This window comes from Pangasianodon hypophthalmus, chromosome 5, assembly GCF_027358585.1.
Source record: "Pangasianodon hypophthalmus isolate fPanHyp1 chromosome 5, fPanHyp1.pri, whole genome shotgun sequence".
NCBI classification, from domain to species: domain Eukaryota; kingdom Metazoa; phylum Chordata; class Actinopteri; order Siluriformes; family Pangasiidae; genus Pangasianodon; species Pangasianodon hypophthalmus.
This window is the reverse complement of record NC_069714.1, coordinates 12206442-12230671: the sequence shown is the minus strand read 5'-3', so window position 1 is coordinate 12230671 and position 24230 is coordinate 12206442. Positions and strand designations below refer to the sequence as shown.

The 24230-nt window shown below is 40.0% G+C and overlaps 1 protein-coding gene and 1 long non-coding RNA gene across 3 annotated transcripts; one reads left to right on the top strand and one right to left on the bottom strand.

Moving 5' to 3' along the window:
• Positions 1–2613: 2613 nt before the first annotated feature.
• pou3f3a (POU class 3 homeobox 3a) lies at positions 2614–5816 on the bottom strand. 2 transcript variants are annotated; one of them, XM_026948160.3, is made up of 2 exons: positions 3793–5816; positions 2614–3527 (listed from the first exon to the last, which is right to left on the bottom strand). In XM_026948160.3, exons 1-2 carry the CDS (start codon positions 5105–5107, stop codon positions 3481–3483), a joined length of 1362 nt encoding a protein of 453 aa, XP_026803961.1. In that variant the 5' UTR covers positions 5108–5816; the 3' UTR covers positions 2614–3480. The 2 variants fall into 2 exon arrangements, with proteins under 2 accessions (XP_026803961.1, XP_026803953.1); XM_026948152.3 differs by having other exon boundaries at positions 3833–5816.
• LOC117597344 (uncharacterized) lies at positions 4928–19138 on the top strand. Its single transcript, XR_008301857.1, has 3 exons — positions 4928–5080; positions 5773–7014; positions 16117–19138. It is a non-coding gene; the product is annotated as an uncharacterized LOC117597344 (long non-coding RNA).
• The last annotated feature ends 5092 nt before the right edge of the window (positions 19139–24230 follow it).

The window sequence follows — 24230 nt, the reverse complement described above, 5'->3', positions numbered from 1 at the left end:
CTTTCTCACAATACATACTTTTTTTCACATTTCAGTTGCCTTCCTTTCTGTTCATTATCGATGATCACAGCCTACACAGACTGCTGCACACACACACGCTGGACGCAGCCTGTAACAGGGCAGGAGTAAGTTTCCTTTACGCACACACTTACAGAGCACTAGTTCTGCAGACCACATGTCCAAAAGATGGCGCTAAATAAAAGCAGTAGGTTTTTGTGCGATAAGTAAAAATAAATCTTCATGTTTTTATTCTGCCTCTTATGTGTTTATTACATTTTCGATATAATAAAATATCCTGCTGTGGAATAGTGGATTGGATTTGAAGGCGCACAAGCCGCAGGTTCCGAGACTGAAACAGTCCATAACTCCCTTTATGAGAACCCAAGCATCTAAATCTAAATCTAAAACTAAATCCAAATCTAAATCTAAATCTCATCCAGGCCATCAGGGTTTAGATGCGACTAGGAAAAAAAAACAACAAACAAAAAAACCAACAACTTTCTTTTCTGTCTGTGTATACTGGTTTAAAAACTGACAAAGGAAGTGTGAATGATAGTTCGAGTAGAACCTTATGGATTTATTTTTAGGCCTGCTGTGAGAATTTAAAGGTAGAAGGAATAATAATAAAATAAAACTTCTACTATTGCTACAACAGCAAAAACATGTATAATAATAATAATAATAATAATAATAATAATAATAATAATAACAATTGTTATTATTATTAGTAGTAGTAGTAGTAGTAGTAGTAGTAGTAGTATTATCTTATAGTTGTTTTATTGTTACAAAAACGACAATAACAAGCTAATAATAATAATAATAATAATAATAATAACAATAATATTTCATGAATTGAATAACGATGCTAAAGCCCATCTTCTTGTCTGGGCGCTGAAAAAAAAATCTCATACACGTCTCGATCGTGCGTGTGTGTGTGTGTGTGAGTGTGTGTGTGTGTGAATGTGTGTGAGTGTGTGTGTGTCTACGGTATAGTGCTGCTGCCGCGCCAAATTTGAGCACAGGTTGAATTCCGTTGCCATGCAACCGGTGTGTATTAAATCATCCGCGAAATTTAAATGAATGTGTGTGTGTGTGTGTCTGTGTGTGAGAGAGAGAGAGAGAGTGAGAGAGAGAGAGATGGGATGGGATGAATAGTCAGTCGCAAACAAAAGTTCTTAAAGAAGACAAAAAAATGAGAGAAGCCACTGCGGGAGTTCAGGCGACAGACTGAGGCACCTGAAAGCGGGCGCTGCCTCTTATTCCGACTCTCACAGAGAATAATATAAATACAAACCGCGAAGAAAACGAAAATCTAGAGCCAGTGGTTCACTCATATGAGGAGTCTGGCCGAACAGTAGGCCTAGCTTTAAAAAGAACGCCTATTTAGACATGAGCCTATAGCGCGCGCTTTCACAGTGCAATCTGATAGAAGGATGTGGGTCCTCTTGCACTCAGTAAGCTACGTGGCAGGCATACGGATTTACACACACACACACACACACACGCACACACACACGCAGACCTTCACTCCTGCAGCAGAACAGCGCTGAAGTTACGTCACCTCGCTTTTCTTCTTCACGCGCAGTAAACTGGTCTTTATTTTCTCACATGGCCAATGAGGGGAAAAACGCGTGATTACCCCGCCACCCTGTAGCCTGGTTCATGTTGTAATGCTGACAAAAATATTTCACGCGTAATTACCGTCACATAAACTCGCCTCATTCTAATCCGTCTGCATTATCGCTGAATAGTGAGCAAATATCAGTCAGTTATTAAATTAAGCGAAATAATAAATGGTGTGCATGTGATATATGAAGAGAGAAAAAAAAACTCGAAAGTAATCAGTTAGACTACATGTTGAGGAGAGTGTAACAAGCCACCTGCCTGGAGCCTGCTCCTGAAGGTGCAGGACATGCACTAGATAAAGGGATCGGCATTTCTTATCCCTGTCAATAAACAAATATATTCCGAGCTACTGATGATTAAAGAATAGGATGTTTTAATGAAATTGTCACGCGCTCACACAGGCTGCACTGCATGCTGCGATATAACTCTTGAACTTCTGTGAGGCCTACAGCAGATTAAAAATAATGCTTAATGCTGCGTATTTGTTGCGTATGTGTCAAAGCAATAAATGTGACACTGTAAATAATACCATCAAAAAAAAATGAAAGGATTGCATAATGCAAAATGATGACATTAAAGTCAAATTAAAATATAGGCGAAAATAGCCTATACATAAAATATAGCCTAATAAGTTAAAAATAAATGCAAAGAAATTGCTAATGAGCCTATACTGGCGAGTAAGGAAATAATTCGCATTAATTTAAACCCATTTACAAACATTGGGTATTTTGTTTTCTTATTATTACACATTGCATCTCTCCATTTTTAATTGCATTCAGACCATCCCTGTGATGTGCATACAGGCCAAGGGTCAGTGGAGGAAATGCACGATTTCCACATAGAAGTCCATACAGGAAAAAAAAAAAAAAAAAAAAAAAAAAAAACACCTCATCGATTTTCACAGTTTCCGGCAAATGAATTAGATTTATCGCATGCTGCGGCCTTTTTTTTTCAGGGAAAAAAAAAAAAAAAAAACACAGCGCTGTGTTAAATTTATCAAATTTATTGTTCTCGATCACCTCTGACTGGATCAATACTGAACTTAAATAACAATCACAGGAAAAAAAATAAAATTTTGTCAGCCTATCAGAGTTATCAGTGTGCTGTTCTGTATAGGCAATTTGAATAACCTCAGTGGCAGCTTACTAACTATAGATCTGGGAATTAAAGCAGGAGAGGAGAAGGGTGTACATGAAATGCTACTTCTATCAGAGAAAGGTCAACATTTCAGGAACTTCATGAAATACTCCAAAGGTGTGATTCCAGTAAAAAATATAAAGCAAGTTGATCACCACTGAGAATTCATACTGTCAAATTTATACAGATTTATCAAAATCGGCCAAAACTACTGCATGGAAATAGCAGTAAGGAAAAGGGATCAAGTACACAATTATTCAGCCAAACCAAAAAAAAAAAAAAAAAGTGTCCACAGAGAGGACGGGCTGAGAGACGAATAAGTGCATTTTAAAATCCTTTTCCTGTGTGAAAACTATTCACAGAAGTCCGGTCCACAAAAGAAAATCTCTCAAATAGAAAAAACTGGAGTTTGTAACACATCAAGTTTTCAAAAAAAAAAGATGATTCTGGTGAGAACTTTAGCCAGAAAAAAAAAACAAAAACAATCAGCTTTCGTTGAAATGAAGAGTATAATTCCTCAGCTTGGAAAGGCGACGACGCCACAATTCGTTTGCTTTCATTTGGTTCTGTTCAAGTTCATGTCAGTCATTTTGCTCGTGTGTCTCTCGAGGGCGATCCATAAACATCTGCTGGGGTTTTTGCTTAAGGTTGTGCTGTCAGTGCACCAGAATGAGCTGGCGATAGGAGCTCGAAGCTGCGTCCACCTGGTCGTCGGGTTCATCTTTCAAACTTGCATCTTTTAAGCAATCTACCACAAAGCTCTCCTGAAACACAGAGCAGAGACAGTCATTTAAAGTTAGGGAACATACTGGGGGTCATCAGGCAGAATTTAAAGATGAGTTGCAATGATAAATTTGAAGGTTTGTTTTTTTTTCTCGTAAATGCACATTATCTGCTCAAGTGTAAATTCTCGCATAGTGCCATTTAAATTGGTGTTTTTTCTGTTTTTGTTTTTTGCATTTTTTTTTTCGTCCAGTTAACTGAAGTGTGCATGGGGGAAAAATCAGTTCTATGTCTCAGTGAACATACGTTTGCAGTCCATGGACGGGGGCGGTGTGTCTGCACTCACGTTGACGACCTGAGAGTACACGTCCTCCGGCGTCTGGCCTACACCCGGCGGTGTCATCCTCTTCTCCTTCTGTCTCCGGTTGCAGAACCAAACCCGAACCACCTCCTTTTCCAGCTGCAGACTGTCCGCCAGACTGGAGATCTCCTGCGCTGAAGGTTTAGGGCATTTGAGGAAGTGACTTTCCAAGGCCCCTTTCACGCTCACCTCGATGGAGGTGCGCTTCTTGCGCTTGCGGCCCTGCGCCGCTATCTTGTCGATGCTCGTAGGGCTGCCGGTGCTGGAGTCAGCCTCCTCCAGCCACTTGTTCAGCAAAGGCTTGAGCTTGCACATGTTCTTGAAGCTGAGCTGCAGCGCTTCGAACCTGCAGATGGTGGTCTGAGAGAAGACGTTGCCGTAGAGGGTGCCGAGAGCCAAGCCGACGTCGGCCTGCGTGAAGCCGAGCTTGATGCGACGCTGCTTGAACTGCTTGGCGAACTGCTCGAGGTCGTCGGAGGTCGGCGTGTCCTCGTCTGAGTGCGAGTCGTGGCTGTTCACGCCGCCGTGGTGCTGCGCGTGAGGATGGTGCGCGTGCTGCTGCTGCTGCTGCTGCTGGTGGGGGTGATGGTGAGGATGATGATGATGATGGTGGTGATGATGGTGGCTGCCGTGGTCCATTTCGGGCGATTCGCCGCGCATCAGACCCGGGTGAACCAAACTGCTGGCGGGATTTAGCATCCCGTTGACGGTGAACGCTGGCTGAGAGTAAATGAGAGACTGCTGAGACTGCTGCTGGCCCGCGGTGATGGTGCTGATGTGCGCCGCCGCCGTGGTGCCAGCCCATGCGCTTTGGTGCGCCTGGTGAGCTCCGTGAGTGCCTCGGTGGTGCAGCGAGGCACCGGAGTGAAGATCGTCTCGGTTTGAAGTGCTCTTGACGTCTTGCTGCTGCTGCTGCGGGCTGCCCGCCATTCCCACAGGACTAGTAGACCAAGGCGATCCGGCTTCGGCTGCTGCTGCTGCGGCTGCGGCGGCGGCGGCGGCCGCGGCGTGAGGCAGTGAGGTGACCCACTGATGAGCATGGCTTAGCATGTGGCCCCCGTTACTGGCCGCCATGGCTCCTTGCATAAATTCGCTCTGCACCATTTTGCCCGCGGGATCTCCTCTGTATCCGGCTGACACTGAAGTAACGGCAGCGCTTCCCGGCTGCATGCCACCTCCGGAATCCGAGTGCACGACCGAGCCTGATGAGGAGAGAATGCTGCTGCTGGCCAGGTAAGGATTGGAAGCCGCTGTGGCCATCCCCCCTTAACCACTTCGAACAAGTCTACTTGTTATTCCTCCTCCCTGTATTTCCGTAACTTTTTCCAGCCCTCGATGGAGCGCTCTGTTTCATGAATTATTCACACTGGAAAACTATTATTGGGATTTTGGATTCATACGACGAGAACTCGGTAATTAAAGATCCATTAAATTTTAGAGAGGGCATGTACTTTTAAAGTAGAAATCCACATTTTTGCGGGAAAAATGAAAACTCTTGTTTTGTTTTGTTGTTTTTTTAAACAAATGTTCATTCCTTTCATAAAGTCAGAATTATTTAAAAAGGCTTTAACATAGGTTTTTTAGTCATAACCACACAGACGAAAAGCCTCGCGTCCCGCGTGCACTGACTCGAGGTCCTGATCACGTAAATCCCACATGGAAGCACATCATGGAGAGATAGCGTTACTCAGGCAAGCAGACCTCGGGATGATTCTCGCTGTGTAAACTTCCAGCTCGTCCCGTCAGCTGCAGTCTGGCTTTGCGTCTTACTTTTGCTAGGTCCTCATATTTCATCCACTTCCACGCTCCACCTGATTTAAGCCATAAATCCCTCTAATCATGCCTAAATTATATTAATTTATGCGCATTTGATGAGAAATTCCACACTTCTTTCTCTTTCTCTCTCCTCGCTTGTCCTCTGACAGTTTGACGCGCTCCTCCCTCTGCGCCGGAGACTACGCGAGTGTTTACGTTCAGCCTGGCGTGCGCGAACCTTCCGCATCCTTCAGCCAATCAGGACGCGGAGCTCTGCGCACGACCGACGCTCATTGGCTGTCTCCTGAGCGAGAGGCAGATCTCCGGGACGCGGAGCAGAAGCGTCACGTCAAAACAATTTCTAAACGTGCACTTGAGCTTAAAGAGCAACAAAACGCAGAGGAATATAGGGGGTTGTGTCTGAAGTGGGGTCTGCTAACTCGAAAAGAAACAGTGACACAGTTTGCACCAACACTGTTAGGATCACAATTTTATTTTTTTTAAGACGAGCTCACCAAAAATATATCTGAACACACATTTACTTGGTTTAACAGTTTATTCTAACAGCAAAACTAAACTGCTGAATGAAATAATTCTCAAATTAAATCTGTTAAGGTAACTATTAAACAGAATTATTCCTTTAAAATTAAACTCATAATAAAAAATATTTCTACGATTCATTTATTAAAAAATGTTTAATTAAAGCAAGCTGGTGTGCGCTTTAACCACCTAAATATAATAATTATATTTCTACTGAAGGAGCACCACTTTGTATTTTTTTAAACAATTTAAAAATTACTTACAAATAAAAATCACATTTCTCTATTTATATACGTTGACCCACAATAGATTCACGTGGTTTAATTATCCTAATTAGCATCCTTGTCAACATCAAGATTTCCTTTTTATATCTAATTATTTAATAACACAGAGAAAAGTTTGCGTGATGTCAAAAGAGCAGATTGAAGAATCGCCCTGGAAAGTGATTCCTCTTGAAAAAGAATGATTTTTGATTTGATTAATGATTTCTGTTGTTGTTGTTGTTGTTTATGTGTGAAGCCTGTATTTGTACAGAACTGTAGGATTTCCTCTTCCAGAAAGTTGAGAGCTGTTGTTTCCAGAGCAGCGAGGATAGAGGGACCCTCCTGCATAACAAGCAACTAGTAACAGTTAGTGCTGATTTTAATTAGCATAAATTTTCATATATTTAAGGGAAAATAATAGCGGAGGGGAGCAGAGCAGGACTCAGTAGAGAGAGGAGAGAAGTGAGCTCAAACAGAAAGCACCGAGAGCAACGCCTGGATTCACTGCCGCAACTCGGAGAGAAGATGTTCAACAACACCGATTTTACTATTCAACTGTAACCATTCTCTCTCTCTCTCTCTCTCTCTCTCTCTCTCTCTCTTACCAAGGTGAGTGCTTTCCTATAAAATAGTAGACTAAAGAGCAGTTTATGGTCGACAGTGTTTTATCAGATTAAGTCCACAGGTTAAATCAGCACTATGGATGATGCGTCTCTTAGTATATGCTGATTTCTCACAGTGAGGAGAATTAGGCTAGATCACTCTTGCTCTTCTAACGTCCTTCTAAGTCGCTCTTTTGCTTCACTGAACACTAATCACTAATCTTCTAGGCCGAACAGTGCTGCATGCTGCTATTACCTATAGTATAAAGTCACAGTTATAGTCATCTTGAGTAAATATGTATATAATAAATAGCTACATGTGCCAACTGTAGCATTTTAGATTTGTTGAACTTAATAATCAGCGCATATAGTGCACATAAAAACGCACAAAAACTGACACGCATAGATTATATTCGTCATTTCACCTATTCTTATTCTTATTTATATAGATGTTTGCTTTAGCAAATCGACGCATTATTGAAGGTTTAGTTCACGTTAGATCCAGGTCAGTAGTGCTGAGGTTCCTTCCAGCCGAATGCAGGGCGTTATGGAGAGGAGAGCAGGCTGGGATTCGATGCATGAAGGCCGGAGAGCTTGGCGAGGATTCGCGCTGAACTTTGCGCTCATGTTTAAGGTGCTCGTCTGAACAGGAGAAATCCTCTCCTTTCTTTGCGCTTTTAACTGTGAGTGCAGCCAGTCTTACAGTCTCCACAGTGCTGATGATAGGAAAAGTACAAGTTTACATTACTGCACATCTGCGATTTCAGATAGCTTATTAATAAACCCTTACTAAATGCCCTGACTAGAGTGGGCTGTGTAAACCTGAACACAGTGCATGTCCAAGTCCCAGCCTTCCACAGAGCTGCTCACTGCTCCCACTGAAGCATGTTACAGTACACCCAGAGCTCAAACTGACTTCTGTCATTTACAGAAAAAAGCTTTTATATGTGTCTGAGTTAAAAGAAAATAGCACCTTCATAATATGGTCTTAGCAGATATTCTCTGCCATGGTGAACAGCTAGGAGTCTGTGAGTCAGGATGAGTTCAGCGTTTGGGGTTTGGGGCTAAAGGGCTTGCAGGATTACAGTATGACTTCTGAAGGTGGGAGTTAAGAAATGCTGCTTGTTTTTGTGTGTGTGCCTATATTCTTCCCCAGTTATTCCTTCCTCACAATCCATGCCTCCACCACACACACACACACACACACACACACACACGTTTTAACATTCTTGTGAGAACCTTTCTTTGATATAATTAATATTGCCAAAATATTGGCACTTTTAGTTGTTTTTTTTTTAAATAAAGGTTATGTATATATATAAAAAAAAAATCTCCAAGTCCCAATGAGGTCAAAACTTTCAGATATTCCTCTCCTTGCAGGGAAATTTGGTCCCCACCAAGATATAAAAACATGCCTGTCAAAACACACACACACACACACACACACACACACAAATACACACACACACACACACACACACACACACACGCACACAGCTATTTTACCTATTATATGGGATTACATTAATCAAACTGTATATTTCCCATGGGAGTACACTCATGGATCACAGCAAATCAGAGTACAATTGAATCTCACACACAGACGCACCTCTGCACCTCAGCCCTTATTTTCTAAACATTTTTGATAGATTTCCATAATTTCAACACAATACCTATTTCAGGTATATAAGCAACACCAATAACACATATATGAAATCTGTAGTTGGCCTAATCTTGTTTCCTATCCAGAGTATAGGCATAACTAGTGGCACCATTACACCAACAGCAACAAAATCCTTCTTCATAATCTGCTGAACAGAGCCTTTCTCTAGTGATGCTGCAGAGATACAGGAGATTTCATACTGGGAATGTCAGAATGCCACACCACTGAGAAACAGCAGTTCTTAACATCATTTGAATTACGTATAGAACCAATATATACACAAATATATGTTTAGAGCTTCTCATAATCTGGGGGGAGTTTTAACTGTGCACTTTTCTCTTCTTTAAGTGATTACGATGCACATCTCTTTCTCTTCTGCAGGTGAGTCTCAGTGCTTCTGCTAAGCACACAAGGACTTCTTTCAGAGAAAGCTCCTTTACAGAGGCAGGATGGCTGGGATTATCTTTCCTTTTATGTCCCTCTTTTCCTCTCGCCTTTACAACACTGCCTGCATAACCCAGTGCTACACAGTACACATTAAAGCTCCCATCAGAAAGAGCACATATAAGATGCTGAAACAAAGCTATAAGGATATTGACAGACTGTGCGCTACTGTATTTGCAAGTTTTTGTACTATAGCTATTTCAGGGCCATGGTTGATGCTGTACCCAAAACTGCCCAGACCTTTGTATATTAGTGTTTTTTTTTAATAATTTGAATTTGACAGTATCTGCAATGCAGTTGTGATCAATACAATATAACGGCATGTAGCAAAACACTAAAGGTATCATCCAAGATTATGAACAACAAAGTGCTTTCCCAATAGTGAAGCTAAATCATGAAGGGGTGTTGTTCGCCTTTAACAATTCTTAAATACAATTATGAATACAATAACTAAGCGTGAAGGAGATCTGACTGATCTGCTTATGATTAGAGTGCTTGTAAGCACTGAAACGTAAAATACACACTTCAGCAATTGTCGCAACTAACAACTGAAATTAGTGGTTACATATGACAAAATCCCTAGGTTTAATTTTTAAAGTCACATAGGAAGCATGCACCGTTAACACAAATCTGCAAAGTCTCTTCTTTCGAAGGATAGTGTAACATTTTGCTCTGAGCACTTATAGAGAAATGCTTTTTCAAATTTTATTCAAGCTTTTCTGTTACTATGCTTCATACCAGTAGGAACAAAACCATAGAACAGCTCTTTCCTGCTTTCATTCTCATCATCTGCATTTGCATTTTATTCAGCTTACCAAAGGAAATAGCCTGCAGTGAAAAAACTCAAACCACTATGCATATATGAAAGAGAGAAAGAGAGAGAGGGAGAGAGAGAGAGAGAGAGAAAGAGAGAGAGAGAATGAAAGACCAGAAGTAAAAGGGACACAGAGGCAGATGGAGTGACAGAGCACCCTGAAAGGAAATGACAGATTATCTCAGAGCTTCTGTCCATTTCCAACGTAGTCATCAACCAATCTTCTGCAAAAAAAGAAAAAAACACATCAGCATGGCATGCAGTGATATGAAGTGCAATCCACTCATCTTTTGTCGCTTAACCATGGATATCTTTACTCAAAAGCCTTAAAAAGTCCTTTGATAGTATCTAGAGACCAATTTACAAAAATCTCCATGCCATTATTACTAGAAAGTGGAGGCACATGCTGTCCTGTCTGTGACGACTGGGTCATCCTTAGAGGAGTGAGAGTTGAGAGAATCCTCAGTCGTTACCTAAGGACACACCACAGGCGAGTTATCGTCATCAGACCTCGCTAACTACATGTGGTCTCAGCTCCTCTGACAACGAAAGGGACCCATCAATGTTTCAGTCCACAGAGAGTGCCTCAAAAGGGCCTTTAAAGTGAGTAAAACCCATTCTCTTTAATTCTGATTACACTCTAAAAGTGTCTTTAGCATGTGGCGGCTAAATTGGGCTATCAGCACTAAGTAGCGGCAGGGAAGAAAAGAACCAATTATGCCAGTCACAGCCAGATGATGATTCTCATCCTCACTGTCTCTCTCCCTCTCGCACACACACAGAGGGAGAGAAATATTACTCTTTTTATGCTGAGATAAAGAGACCACACACACACACACACACACACACACACACACAGCTGACATACATATCTGTGCCCACACTTCTGTATGCACCATTTAGAACCTTGCAGGACTAAAATATTAATGTTAATATATCTCCTTCTGCAAATATCAGAAATCTCTGTTTTATATAATAAAGAAATAAATCCTTCCCTCACGGGTGAACCGCTGGATTTGCATTTGCTCTGAGGGGATTTATAGGTTCGGCTCCCAATACACAGTTAATACACTGATCTACCTCTATGAAACTTTAAGTATAATATCAGCTTGTTGCATTTTAACAATGTAACAGGCTCTTTCATTGTATTACTGGAAAAAGCAATAACAAATAAAGTCAAAGATTGATACTAGATATTTTCTAACTACATTTAAAAGCTAATAAAATGAATTATATTTAGCGTTCCCTGTATGTTTAGAAACTCTACAGTAATCTTGTATGTTCATTCAGCTTTGATAGGTCTTATAGTTGCTGTCTGATAGTGTGTTGTGTTTCTACCTCATAGCCTCTGACACATCAACACGTTTGCCACTCCTCTAAGGACGTCAGTGAAAGAATTAAAGTGCAGAATATTTGGGATCTGGCAAATGCACCAAAAGAACTACAAAAGAACTGGGAAGAAGAAGTAAAAAAAGTAGGGCAGAAAAAAAGCAATGTAAGAAATTGGTCGATTTTTGGTTGTTTTATTCCTTATAAGCCAAAAAAGTACTACAGATTTTGACTGCTGTCAAGGAGAGAAAAACAAAAGAAACACAGAAAAATCCTAATCAATAATGTCAATCTTTCCCCCATTTAGACGCTCTAGGTAGTCATTGTGCTCTGCTGTAGTGATAGCTGTTAAAAGATAAGTGGGCTGTGTCATCCCCAGACTGCTAGGCTGTTTACCTCTGAAACTCCCAGCGCGGGAGCTGCTGCTCACGCTCATTTACCTTACACACGACCTGGGGTAGGAAGCTGCCGCTGGCAATCTGTGCACACTGCAGAAGTAACCACTGGAAATAGTGTATGGGAGAGAGACAGAAAGAGAGGGAGAGAGAGAGAGAGAGAGAGAGAGATGGAATTTAAAAAAAGCCTCACAGATAGTGTACTGCTTATAGTTTAGAGTTTCAATAAAGACCCGCAACCATTTCCAACTTAATAAAACCATCATGGCTTTCAGAACAGACTTTCAGTTGCCCTACTTTAATAGATGGATAGATGTAAAAAAAAAATTACTGACATCGAAAGCAGTAACTGGTTTAATGTTTAGCCAATGGTGAGTAATCTCATTCAATCCTAGTATATTCCAGGAAGTCTCCAAGATTCATAGAAAGTTCAGGAAAGGAACTTGGATTTTCAGGGTTCTCAAAGATAACAAAATGATAAAATATATGCAAGTTTATCAATTTTTGGGTTTTACTTTAATGTAGAAATAATATAGAAAGGCTTTTCATTGACATCCAGAGTAATCTTTTGAAATAGAAAATATAAATAAGATGGCAATGTTCAAATTTTGAGATTGTTAGTTGAAGGGAATACCAACAACTATATTTTACAAGATAGCATAATCAGCATTCATTGAAATACCAGCAGGAGGTGAGATGTACACTAACAGAGAGTCTGATGCAGCGGTTACTCAGAGTAACGAAATATTACTGGAGAGTAAAAATAGTCATTTAGAGATTGTTACCAAACGTTCTGAAATGAATTTAGATATGGGGTATACTTTTCCAGTGTTTGTACAAAAGACTACGATTGAACACTGAACCGTGTTGATGCCATACTTCCCACAAAAAAATTCTACTGATTAGTATTTAGAGACTATTAAGCTTGTGTAATAATCAGTTTATTTTTATCTAAGTGGCAGAAAATTATTCAAAAATAATTTTTGAAAGAAGACGAGACATACCTCAGGTGTATACATTACCATCTGTAATATTCTCTGTTATATCTTCACTACCTTAAGAAGCTACAAATGATATTTATTACCCTGGCTCTCACCCTCTCTAACCTACGGTAGTGTAAGTGAGAGCGGTACCTTTCAGAGTCTAGACTCATTATCCCAATCCTCCACTCACACAACCTTGGAACTTCTCCAGAGACGAGCTTCAGTTAGGCTGCTGAAGTTGAACTAAACCCTCTCAGTATATCCCCCTTTTGTCCTTCTTCTTCTCTCTGCTTTATACTCCATTCTCCTCTGTCATTTTCCTGGGCTCTCTCTATTCCTTATCTCCTTCTCACAAGAGCTTCCTCAGTCTGCGCTGTTTAGCAGACTGTCACTGTCCAAGCACTGTTTCAGAAAAGCACCTTGCACACACACACATATACACGCATACACACGATATCACATACGCATTTTTCTTCCCTCCAAACATCCCAAGATCATGTGACCTACATCCTGACACCACAACAAATGCAGTGATCTTGTATAATGACAAGAAAATCTAAATCAGGATTCCAGCTACAATTACTCTTCACCTTCCTCTGTCATGCCTTCTCTCCCTCAACCTCATGCACTAACAGCCTGTGTGAGTGTGAGCTGTCCTCGGGCACTGAATGTGTTGCTCAGCACCATGCCAAGCTCGGCGAGTACACACTACTGAACAAAAAAAGGAATGCTCTAAATCACCTCCGTAATCCATACTGACAAGAGCAAGACAAGATTAAGTTCAGTCGTTAAATATAAACCCTCTTTCTACCACACTCCCTAATGTCATTTTATTTATTACAAAGATGAAAACACTGTACATGTCCTTCCAGTGGAAAAGCTCCTCCAATTCCATATTAAATTCCCTTTACATATTATTTACAAAACACTTGTGAAAGGTGGAAAATTAGTTTTTAGTCAAAATAAGTATTGCAATATTATTGGGGGGGGGGGGGGGGGGGGGTATTATTGCAGATGAAATACAGTAATAGATGACAATGCAGTGTGTTGTGATAGCTGATGAATAGCAGTTTTACACTGTCTTTATAAAAATTATTTTATATAGAAAAAACAGAGGAAAAGGGGAACTTTAAAAGGGAACTCATCCTCCTCTGGTTGACACTGGACAGTGGAAATTACAGTATGAAAAGTAGAGGAGTAGTTAACTATCTCAAACAGACTTGTCCAAGAAACCACAAGGATTATTGGGAGAAAAACCTGAAAACTGCCAGACAAAAAGAGTTCAACATAAACAGAATGAAAACGAATGTAAAAACGTAAAAAATATAGAGTGCCAAATAAATGGTCCAGAAAGGTTTCAGATTTCATACAGGAATTGGCAGCCAAGCTAATGTGTAGCTAATTAGCTAAAATCACAGAATAGCAGGAGTTTAAAAAGGAGGTGAAGATTGTGTATGATGTGGTCTCCAGGCAGCCATGAGTGTCAGGAGAGTGAAAGGCACACTCAGCTGGTTCACTATAAAAATATTTGCCAATAACATGTTTATGTCTATATGATTGACGTTTTAACGTTTAACGATTGATGTCTTATGGCTGTATCACTAACTGACTTGTCTTATTAAATCATATGCAAGGAATATTCCAGTATATTTCAGTCTATATCCACCACATCTGTAGGATATGGTCAGTTCCCAGAATTTTTATATGTTTTCTTGACAAATCAGAAATCCAGATAGTCAAATCAAGCTTATAGTGGACATCTAAGGGCAGTTACTTCACTTAATCAATAAAAGGTCAAATATGTGGGCATATAATGCTAATTAAAAACAACAACTATTACAATCTAACAAGAAAGATATACAGCTGAGACAGACATGAGAGATTTTCTTACTCAACAACCTTTTAAGTAAAAAGAGAAGCTTATTAAGGAACGACTGTTTATTGCTGCTATTAAGCAAGTGATAGCAGGAACTAACTTGTCTCGTATGTAACTATAGCCATTTAAAAAGCACAGCATGTGCTGCATTTATAAATTAAAATACTATCTAGTTTTATTATTTGCAATCATTGGCAAATTACTGTACAATGAAACACTTTGGGAGGTGCTGATATTGGAAAATGATCAACTGCAGGGTGGTAACAGCTCTCAGTGGGGCTGCATCACCTCACCCTGTTGTTGATTATTTTCCTAGAACAGCAGAGTCTGTTATGTTTTATTCCTTACTCACCCAAAACTGGAGCCATAAGGTAAAAAGTCATCTTAGTTACTGCTTAGTTTTCATCATTAGTTCAAAAGTGAACCACTACAATATTTACTTTAAGCTTGTTGACTACACTGGTGGAGCATAACCACAAATTGTAGTCTCATCACTGAAAGGATGGCTTGACACAGATTTAGAGCTTTATTTACCAATACCTTTGACTGAGGAATTGTTGAAAGTTTTATTAAGTTATTTATTGACTGCCCCAAGAATTGCCCTTATACTTCTATGATAAATGAATTTTGAGAAAACACTATTTCTTTTGTCAGTGCATGGAAACATCAAAATCATTGTCTGTGGTAATCACAGACACTTACCTCACACAGATTAGGTTGCAAGTTATAGAGTACTCCTCCTTTAATTTAACTTCTCAATCACATACTTCTGGAGAACACGATGAAACATTTGAGATGTGCGTGCATGTGTGCGTGCTTGATCTAACACCTACTTCTCCCCGCTTCTTTGCTGCCAGTGCTGGCAGAATGTATTAAAGTTTGATAAGGTTTGGACACAGGGTCTTCTTTCATCTCTCTCCCTCTCTTCCTGGGTCACCTCAGAACTGCCAAAAAGCCTCAAAACTCCAATGCTGGGCTCAAGCTTATTCAAAAGCTGTGTTTTTCAATTCTTCCACTCGGAGTCTATGAAGACCTTTATACACTAACTCGCTGTCTTTATTCAAACCTAAGGAGAGGATTGGTCTGCTTGCTAAGATAAATTGCCTTCGCTGCTGTTGAAACTCTGAGGAACCACTGACATTTTTATTCAATAAATGCTATTCATTCAGATTTGGTGTACAGTTTGCATAAGTAGCCACAAGCAGGACACCTGCCTGGCTAACTGCAACAGCTCCAGTCTCTACACATAGACATTAGAGCTGCTGATGCTGCTTTATGACTTGCCATGTCTTTCTTAGTAATCCTCAACCATGTGCCACTGGGTACTGAATGAGAAATGCCAGCCACACAGAGTGTCATGCATCACAGGGTTCGTTGGAAAATCCTATAGAGGAATAATCTCTTTCACTGTAAGCACTGTAAGCATTACAAATATACGTGCATGATCCAACATAAAATATTTGCTTGAATAAATTTACTGAAGGGAGATATGTGAAGGCACCATGAATGTGATCAAAAGGATTTACTAGTGGAAAATGTCATTGTTTCAAGAAAAAAACTGATGTGTTTGGTGCGTGTGTGTGTGTGTGTGTGTTATATTCGCAGAAAATTACCACTGAAAACTCTTCTTTGTGGATGTGTGCAGCCAGCTGGCCGTGATAGCCAGCACTGCCCAGGGACTGCAGAGTGCCAAGCTGGCAGAGGGAGGGCAGCTCTGGGGCAGAGAGGACTGGCAGCTCCAGGCCTCCAGGGGGGACAGAGGAGCAGTGAGCCCATGGAGCAGTAACCTGCCCCCTGGGGGGAGAAGGGGAGGAGATCTCAGCTGGGTGGAGAGCTCAGCCTGCCTCTCGAGGGCATCTCGCTGCTCTTGCTACATTGCTGTCATCTTGACCCACTGACTGCCCGTCGATCCTGGCGCCGTGCCAAGCTGTAATGGCAGGCCGCACACAAAGGCACTCTGCCAGTGTCCTGCTGCAAGTCTGTGACTGGCAATGAATATAAAACAGCTATGTTTGTGTGTGTGTGTTCTCAGGCTGTTTGTGTCTTAGTCCATTAATCCAGCTAGGCTAGATATCTGTGTATGTCACTGTGAATGGCAGTGTGAGCCAATATTTTGTAGGTTTGGCGATGTGGGCATCTACTAACATCCAAACGTAGTATGTTAGACTCATTTTCCTTCCTGGAAGACTAAAGCCGATGTTATACTGGAGCAGTTGTGCCCAGCTGAATATCAACTATGACACTGAAGTTCTGTCATAAATACAGTACTGTGCAAAAGTCTTAGGCACATGCAAAGAAATGCTGTAGAGTAAAGATGCCTTCAAAAATAATGAAACTAAATATTTCTACATTAAAAAATACTATAAAGAGCAGTAAACAGTAATTAATGAAACAAATCAATATTTGGTGTGACGATCCTTCACTTTAAAAAAAAAAAATTGCAGTCTCAGGTACAATTAGTGCAGTTTTATATGGAAATGAGCTGTAACTGTTACTGAGAATCTTGCAGAAGCAGCCACAGTTCTTCTGGAGACTTTGACTGTCACACTCACTTCTTATTTTTTGCAGCAAAACCCAGCAGCCTTCATTATGTTTTTTTTTGTCTGAAAAGTGTCTCTTATGTAATCTGCTGCTTTCTTTACTGACATACAAACATTTTTCTGTAACATTTAATTTTTTGCTGGAAAACTAATGTTTGGAAATCTAAAATGATTTATACTGAATCAATAATGTAGAAGTCATAAAATAAAAATCTATAACAAAGTTTGTACTAAAAGAAAATAGGGTGCCTAAGACTTTTGCACAGTACTGTACTGTATGTGTGCCATAGCAACGTATCAAGCTTTCATTACAACTCTGCACCAACGTATTTTAACTAAGCTAACCTCTGCCACTCGCTATTTGAATAAGACCGATTGACATAAATCTACATAAACATTTATAAAGATATCTTCCAAAATGCTTCAGCCGTCATAAAGAATGCTTAATTAATTAATGTAATTAATTTGTATTTAAGTTAATTTTTACATCAAGTTGACATGGCAGGTTGATGTTAGTGACATATAGTTAGTATAATGCTGTGTTATGACACTTTCTGAACTGACATTTTGTTTTCATGGCCCCTATAAGTAAACTGTGTATTTCAATATTCTTAAGATTTTTTTAAACTTTATGACAAAGTCATGATTCTGTCATGGCAGAGTTATGTAGATTTTTCTGGCCCTAAATTAGAGTATGTCTGAGTATGTCGTGATCAGCATTGTGAAACTCCTGGAAGAACAGCAAGCAACAAAATCATGTTAACATAAATCAGTATTATAAATAAGTGTCATAACACAATCTTATGTCAACGATGGCATCAGTGTCATCTGACTCAGACGTTATGTCAACCTGACATCAAAATTGATTTTAAAAAAAGCAGTTCTTGTCACAGCTGATTCCTGTTGGAAAGAAAAAGCTTTATACATTTGATATAAAATTTATATGTTTTTTGTTTTTATAACATTTTAGTATTGGACTATTTACTCTGCTAAGGTGAAGCAAAAATGTTTGTGGATTGCCTGATGTGGTTTTGAACACAAAGTAGTCCTAATGTAAGCTAGCTGAATTTTTTCACTTGTGACTGACAAGCGCTATTAATAACAATTAAAAAATTATTAGTAATTAGTGGTAATTTTGTTCAGAAAAACGATACCACAGTCCACCCTCTTGTTTCCTGTTGGTTCATGTTTACTAGATTTATCATGGAGTTATAGTACCCCTAGATGAGCTAGACAAGAGACAATAATAATGGCTTTCTGAAGCAAATTCCCTCACATCCTTTTACATTTAAGTTAATGAACTTTTTCAGCAGTCAGAATATTTTTTCATGTTAAATCTGATCACTGTTTTATCTAGAAGCTGATAGATAGAAGCTGAATTGGTTCTAAAAGTGAGGAGCATTGAAACTAATATATTGAATTATACTGTACTATAAATTAAAAACACATTGCCATTAGGGAAATTATTATCAAATACGTAAAAATAATAATAATAATAATAATTCAAGACATGTATATGTCTGGGGAAAAAGCAACTATCTTTACCAATCAATGATGAGGGATCACATGTGACAAACACAGACACACACAGGTGTTAAGTGCAAGCTGAATATCATTTAATATATTAAATGAAATTAAAATTAAATTAATATATATTAAACTTATATTATTAGTGTAGGTATTGGATACTGTTGTTCCCATTTGCCCATATGTCTAGACGTCCCAGTACCCTCCTCCTTCTCATTGCCATTCTCTTGATCTCTGTGTGACCACCTTCCCTCCATGATAGTACGCCATTCTGCCAGAAGAGACCAGTTGTTTTGACTTGTCCTAAACTAGTTTCCACAATCTCTCACCTTCAACTTTCACTACCGATTATTTAATTTCAGTTGCTCCTCCATCTATTGGAGTGTTTTGTCAGAGGGAAATAGAGAAACACAGTAAATGTGGAATATGCAGTGTAACTGTAGAACAGCATAACCACTCTGTTGCACTAAGATTGCCAAATTAATGAATACTGTGATGTCTCCATGTGTGTGATGTGATGTGCTGGCATTCTACTAGAAATACAGTTGATGCAAAATTAATTGTGTGCATATTTGTGTTATTTGTGTCTTGTGTGTGTGTGTGTGCTCTTGGAATGGTGGCCTGAGGCCCAGTGCTGCGTCTCACAGATAAAGCCTCCAAACTTGTGAAAGCCGTGCTGTGAGGGGGCCCTCTCTATCACCGTGGCAACCCCAGAACATTCCCGTGGTTTCCTTCGCCACCTCTTTTGGGCTTTCATCATGGCACTGAAGAGATTGCCTGCCCCATCCCCCCTTCCCTCACACGCACACACATCATTTCCTCTCCTATCTCCATCAAAAGTCCTCAATATAAAAATAAAGAAACTGTTTGCCCAGTCTGGAGGACTGCAGCACAGAAGAAGTGAGGGCTTTTTAAAGTACAGCTTAACAACTCAGCATGACACAGCACACATGAGAGAGCTCCCTGAGTTCAAATCAAGTGCTTTTAGATTATTTCTACTCCATTTCAACTCCGCCGAGTCTGCTGCTGAAATGTACTGCAAGCAAAAGCATGCGTGTGTGTGTATGTGTGTGTGTTCCTTGCATATTTTTTCCCTCCTTCAATGAGCATGCTATGTGAAACATTGCTTATGTAGTGCATCTGGACAGAAAAGCATTACAAGTATAAAATGGTGTCTTCCCATCCATCCGTGGTTTCTAGGCACAGTGGGAGTAATTGCATTGTGTTTCACTGAGCTGTCCCTCATGGCTCAGCATTGTGTTCCAGCCTGCCTTCCTCGATCTTTTAACTCTGGGAGCTTTCTGAGCAGAACAAGTGCCCCCTTTCCATTCAGCTCGCCGTGACCCCAAGACCTCTTCTCACACCCCTTTCCCCTCAACACCATCCCTCTCCCAGGCCCTGTTCCACCTCTTGAGTTTTCCCTTCAAACTCCATATGCACCTGTTATGTGCTGTTAGGCCTTGCCATAAAACTTACCTCAGCATCACAAAACTCACACAGCTCCCTTCTTAACCTATGCCCATTTCTCTGAGTGCTAACTAAGATCTCTCTTTCTCTCTTGTGTGCTCACGGTTTGGGAAGACTTCAGACGGGGTGACCTATTGTGGGGAGGCTGTGCCTTTGACCCGGTGCCTGAGTGAGGGCATTCCCTTCTTTGTCCCCTCATTATAGCGAGCCATCTTTAAGCAGGGCCATGGTGCTCCTGCGTTCCCACGGCAACCCCTCCACCCGAGGCCTGCACCCCGCCAGGGGTACGTATGAGGTAATGTTTACTGAGCAAATCCTGATCACTCCACCAGCCAGGCCTCGCTCCTAATGAAAAGATCCTGCAGGAGCCAGCAGCCAGAATGACAAGCTAAAGCCCTGTCTGATGTTCAAAGTAAAACAGTGGGAACTACAGTAGAAGAAGGGAGGGATTAAGAGAGAGAGAGTGGGAGATGGGGAGAGGCAGAATAAAAGTACTGCAGTAAGAGACAGAAAGAGAGAGAGAGTACTATGAGAAGAATGAGTGCAGTAATTGAGTATGGTACAGTGCCTTGAAAAATATTCAGAAAACTATTTTTATATTTTATTGTCTCTGACTGCACATTTCAAATATGCAAATGTACCAACTATCACACTGCTGTCTGGAATATCTGCCAAAGATGGCTCAACCAAGTAAACAATGGTGGTGAATAATTACTAATTGTTGATATTTCAGTCTGTGAATTTAATTTTTAAGAATTTTATATTTTTAGATACAGTTTTCTTTTTTTTTATCTTTACTGAGAAAAGTACAGTAGCCTGGAAGAGCAAAACACATTAACAGTAACAGCAAATCAGAAAACACAACAACTCCAAAAATACAGCAAATTACAAAACATATCAACATAAACACAAAACAGAAAAGACAGGCAGGGGTGGAAAATACTTGAGTAATTACACTTCGTTACTGTACTTAAGTATTATTTTGGTAATTTATAATTTCAAGAAAAAATATCTTCACTAAGTTAGCTTGTTTTCTCTGCTATTGCCAGGTTAGACTAGCACTGATCCCAGTAGCTAACGTAATTGGCTAGGCAGTAAGTCAAATTCACAGAACTTACAGAGACTGAATGATGTTTTCAGGCAAAACAACATAGTAGCTTATAATAGTTTAAGATAATAAAATTTAGTTTTCACATGAAAACATGACATGACTTAGCTTCATCAGTTAAAAACATTTAAAACATACATTTAAAGTAGCAGCTTTTTTTTTATTTTCACTTGAGTATATTTGACTGGATACTTCCACTTTTAATTACATTTTGACACATTATCTATATTTTCACTCAGGTATAATTATACCCCTGAGGGTAGCTCCTTATTGAACATCACTTGCTCGTTGCTGATTGGACATGGTGTATGACTATCACAAGGAAAATGGACTTCACTTTTTAAAATTTGATTATAGGGAGGAAAAATTTGTTCTTCTGAATAACCTGGCTTCCTTTAGGTGGGTAATGCTATGACACTATATTCAAAATAACATCATATTAATCTCCTTGATAAAACGTAAGCACACATAAAAGCATTAGTATACTGTGTTTATTTAGGCTCATATTTCCTCTTACTGTAAACACCCTCCAGTTCTCAGTTTTTCGCCGTCCGTCAGAGAGATGTGTACTGTAACCAATCAGCAACAAGCACGTGATGTTCAATAAAGAGCTACGCTATGTGTTTTGAGTTAATGGTTGAATTGATGTTGAATTGATTTTTCATATAAATGATTGACATAACTGGGGATTTGTTTAATTTTTACTAGGGATTTGAATTTTTGAGTCAGACATCTTCTGCAGTGGCTTGTATTAAAATCCCTTGTAAATCATTTATATGAAAAATAGTTGAGGGCTGAATACTTTTTCAATGCTCTGTATTTGTGTGTGGGTTTGTGTCTACATATAACTCTAGTTGATAACTGGCATTAACTGGCATCTTCATAAGCTGTACGTTACTTATCAGTAAATAGAAACATATCATGTCAATATACAGAAAAGCTACAAGTGAACGAAGTACATCATTAATAACTTCATTAATGCCAGTGTGGTCATATCAACTTATTATAGGCAAATCAAAGGCACACATGCACATGCATACACACAAGCACACATACCCACACCTCAACTACTCCCTGGAGGAGATGTAACAAAGATGTGATGAAAGCAAGAAGAAGGCGTGTGTCTGAGAGACACAGAAGAGAGTGGAGCAACTGACATCGCTCTCCTCGTCGCGGCCTGCTAGATATTTTTAACATGTTGATGCCTGGAGCTCAGACTCACTCTACACAGTTCATCTGGAGTTTCGTCAGGAAATACGCACAGCCGTCTCCCCCACTACAGCAACCACGCAGTCAACAAACACTGAAACTCACTCATACAGTATGTCTTGTGTATATATAGTCTGTATCTACTGGGAACTTTACTTGTAGCAATCTCCAAATGTGTATAAACACACAAACATGCATTTCAGGTTGAATACGGTATATTATTAAATTAGTTAAAAGAAGACACGAGAGCTAGGTTCATTGAGAAATAAGACAGTGAAGTGTCTTAAAAATAGCAACCTTTGATATTGTTATAGTCTCTGAAATAAAGGAAATGTGGTCAAGTGTCACTCATAGAGGATAAATGGAAAAGCATTACTCTTGTAGAAACAGACAACAACTAATAATCTACTGTTACATTGTGAGTAGACAGACAGTACATAGAAGATGAAACCCCTGACAAAATAAAAGCTAGTAATATGCATTATTTTATGAAGAGGGGTAAGTGTAATCTAATAGAAAGGGTTGTGTGTAAGTGTATCTGAATTAAAAGGGCACTGAGCAGACGTAATTAAGTGCATCCTTATTAGAAGGAAACTCATTATAATGGTAATTACAGTACAACTACTCTAGAGCAGTCACCTGCTATATCATCTACTTATTATGACCATGCTTGCTCATATATATATATATATATATATATATATATATATATATATATATATATAGAGAGAGAGAGAGAGAGAGAGAGAGAGAGAGAGAAAGCGTGGTCATAATAAGTAGATAGATATAGCACAGATATAGCAAGGTCTCTATATATCTATATATACCGATCAGCCATAACATTAAAACCACTGACAGGTGAAGTGAATAACATTGATTATCTCGTTACAATGGCACCTGTCAAGGGGTGGGATATATTAGGCAGCAAGTGAAAAGTCACTTCTCGAAGTTGATGTGTTGGAAGCAGGAAAAATGGGCAAGCATAAGGATCTGAGCGACTTTGACAAGGGCCAAATTGTGATGGCTAGATGACTGGGTCAGAGCATCTCCAAAATGGCAGGTCTTGTGAGGTGTTTCCGGTATGCGGTGGTTAGTACCTACCAAAAGTGGTGAAAGGAAGGACAACTGGTGACCTGGCAACAGGGTCATGGGCTCCCAAGGCTCACTGATGCACGTGGGGAGCAAAGGCTAGCCCATCTGGTCTGATCCCACAGAAGAGCTACTGTAGCAAAAATTGCTGAAAAAGTTAATGCTGGCTATGACAGAAAGGTGTCAGAACATACAGTGCATCGCAGCTTGCTGCATATGGGGGCATATCTCTCTCTCTACAATGGGCAAGTGAGCATCAGATCTAAACCATGGAGCAATGGAAGAAGGTGGCCTGGTCTGATGAATCACATTTTCTTGTACATCATGTGGACGGCCGGGTGTGTGTGTTACTCACCTGGGGAAGAGATGGCACCAGGATGCACTATGGGAAGAAGGCAAGCCAGCGGAGACAGTGTGTATGCTCTGGGCAATGTTCTGCCGGGAAACTTGGGTCATTTATGTGGATGATACTTTGATATGTACCACCTACCTAAACAGTGTTGCAGACCAAGTACACCCCTTCATGGCAACGGTATTCCCTAATGGCAGTGGCCTCTTTCAGCAGGATAATGCGCCCTGCCACACTGGTTTGAGGAACATGACAAAGAGTTCAAGGTGTTGTCTTGGCCTCCAAATTCCCCAGATCTCAATCCGATCAAGCATCTGTAGGATGTTCTGGACAGACAAGTCCGATCCATGGAGGCTGCACCTCTCAACTTATAGGACATAAAGGATCTACTGCTAACATCTTGGTGCCAGATACCACAGCACACCTTCAG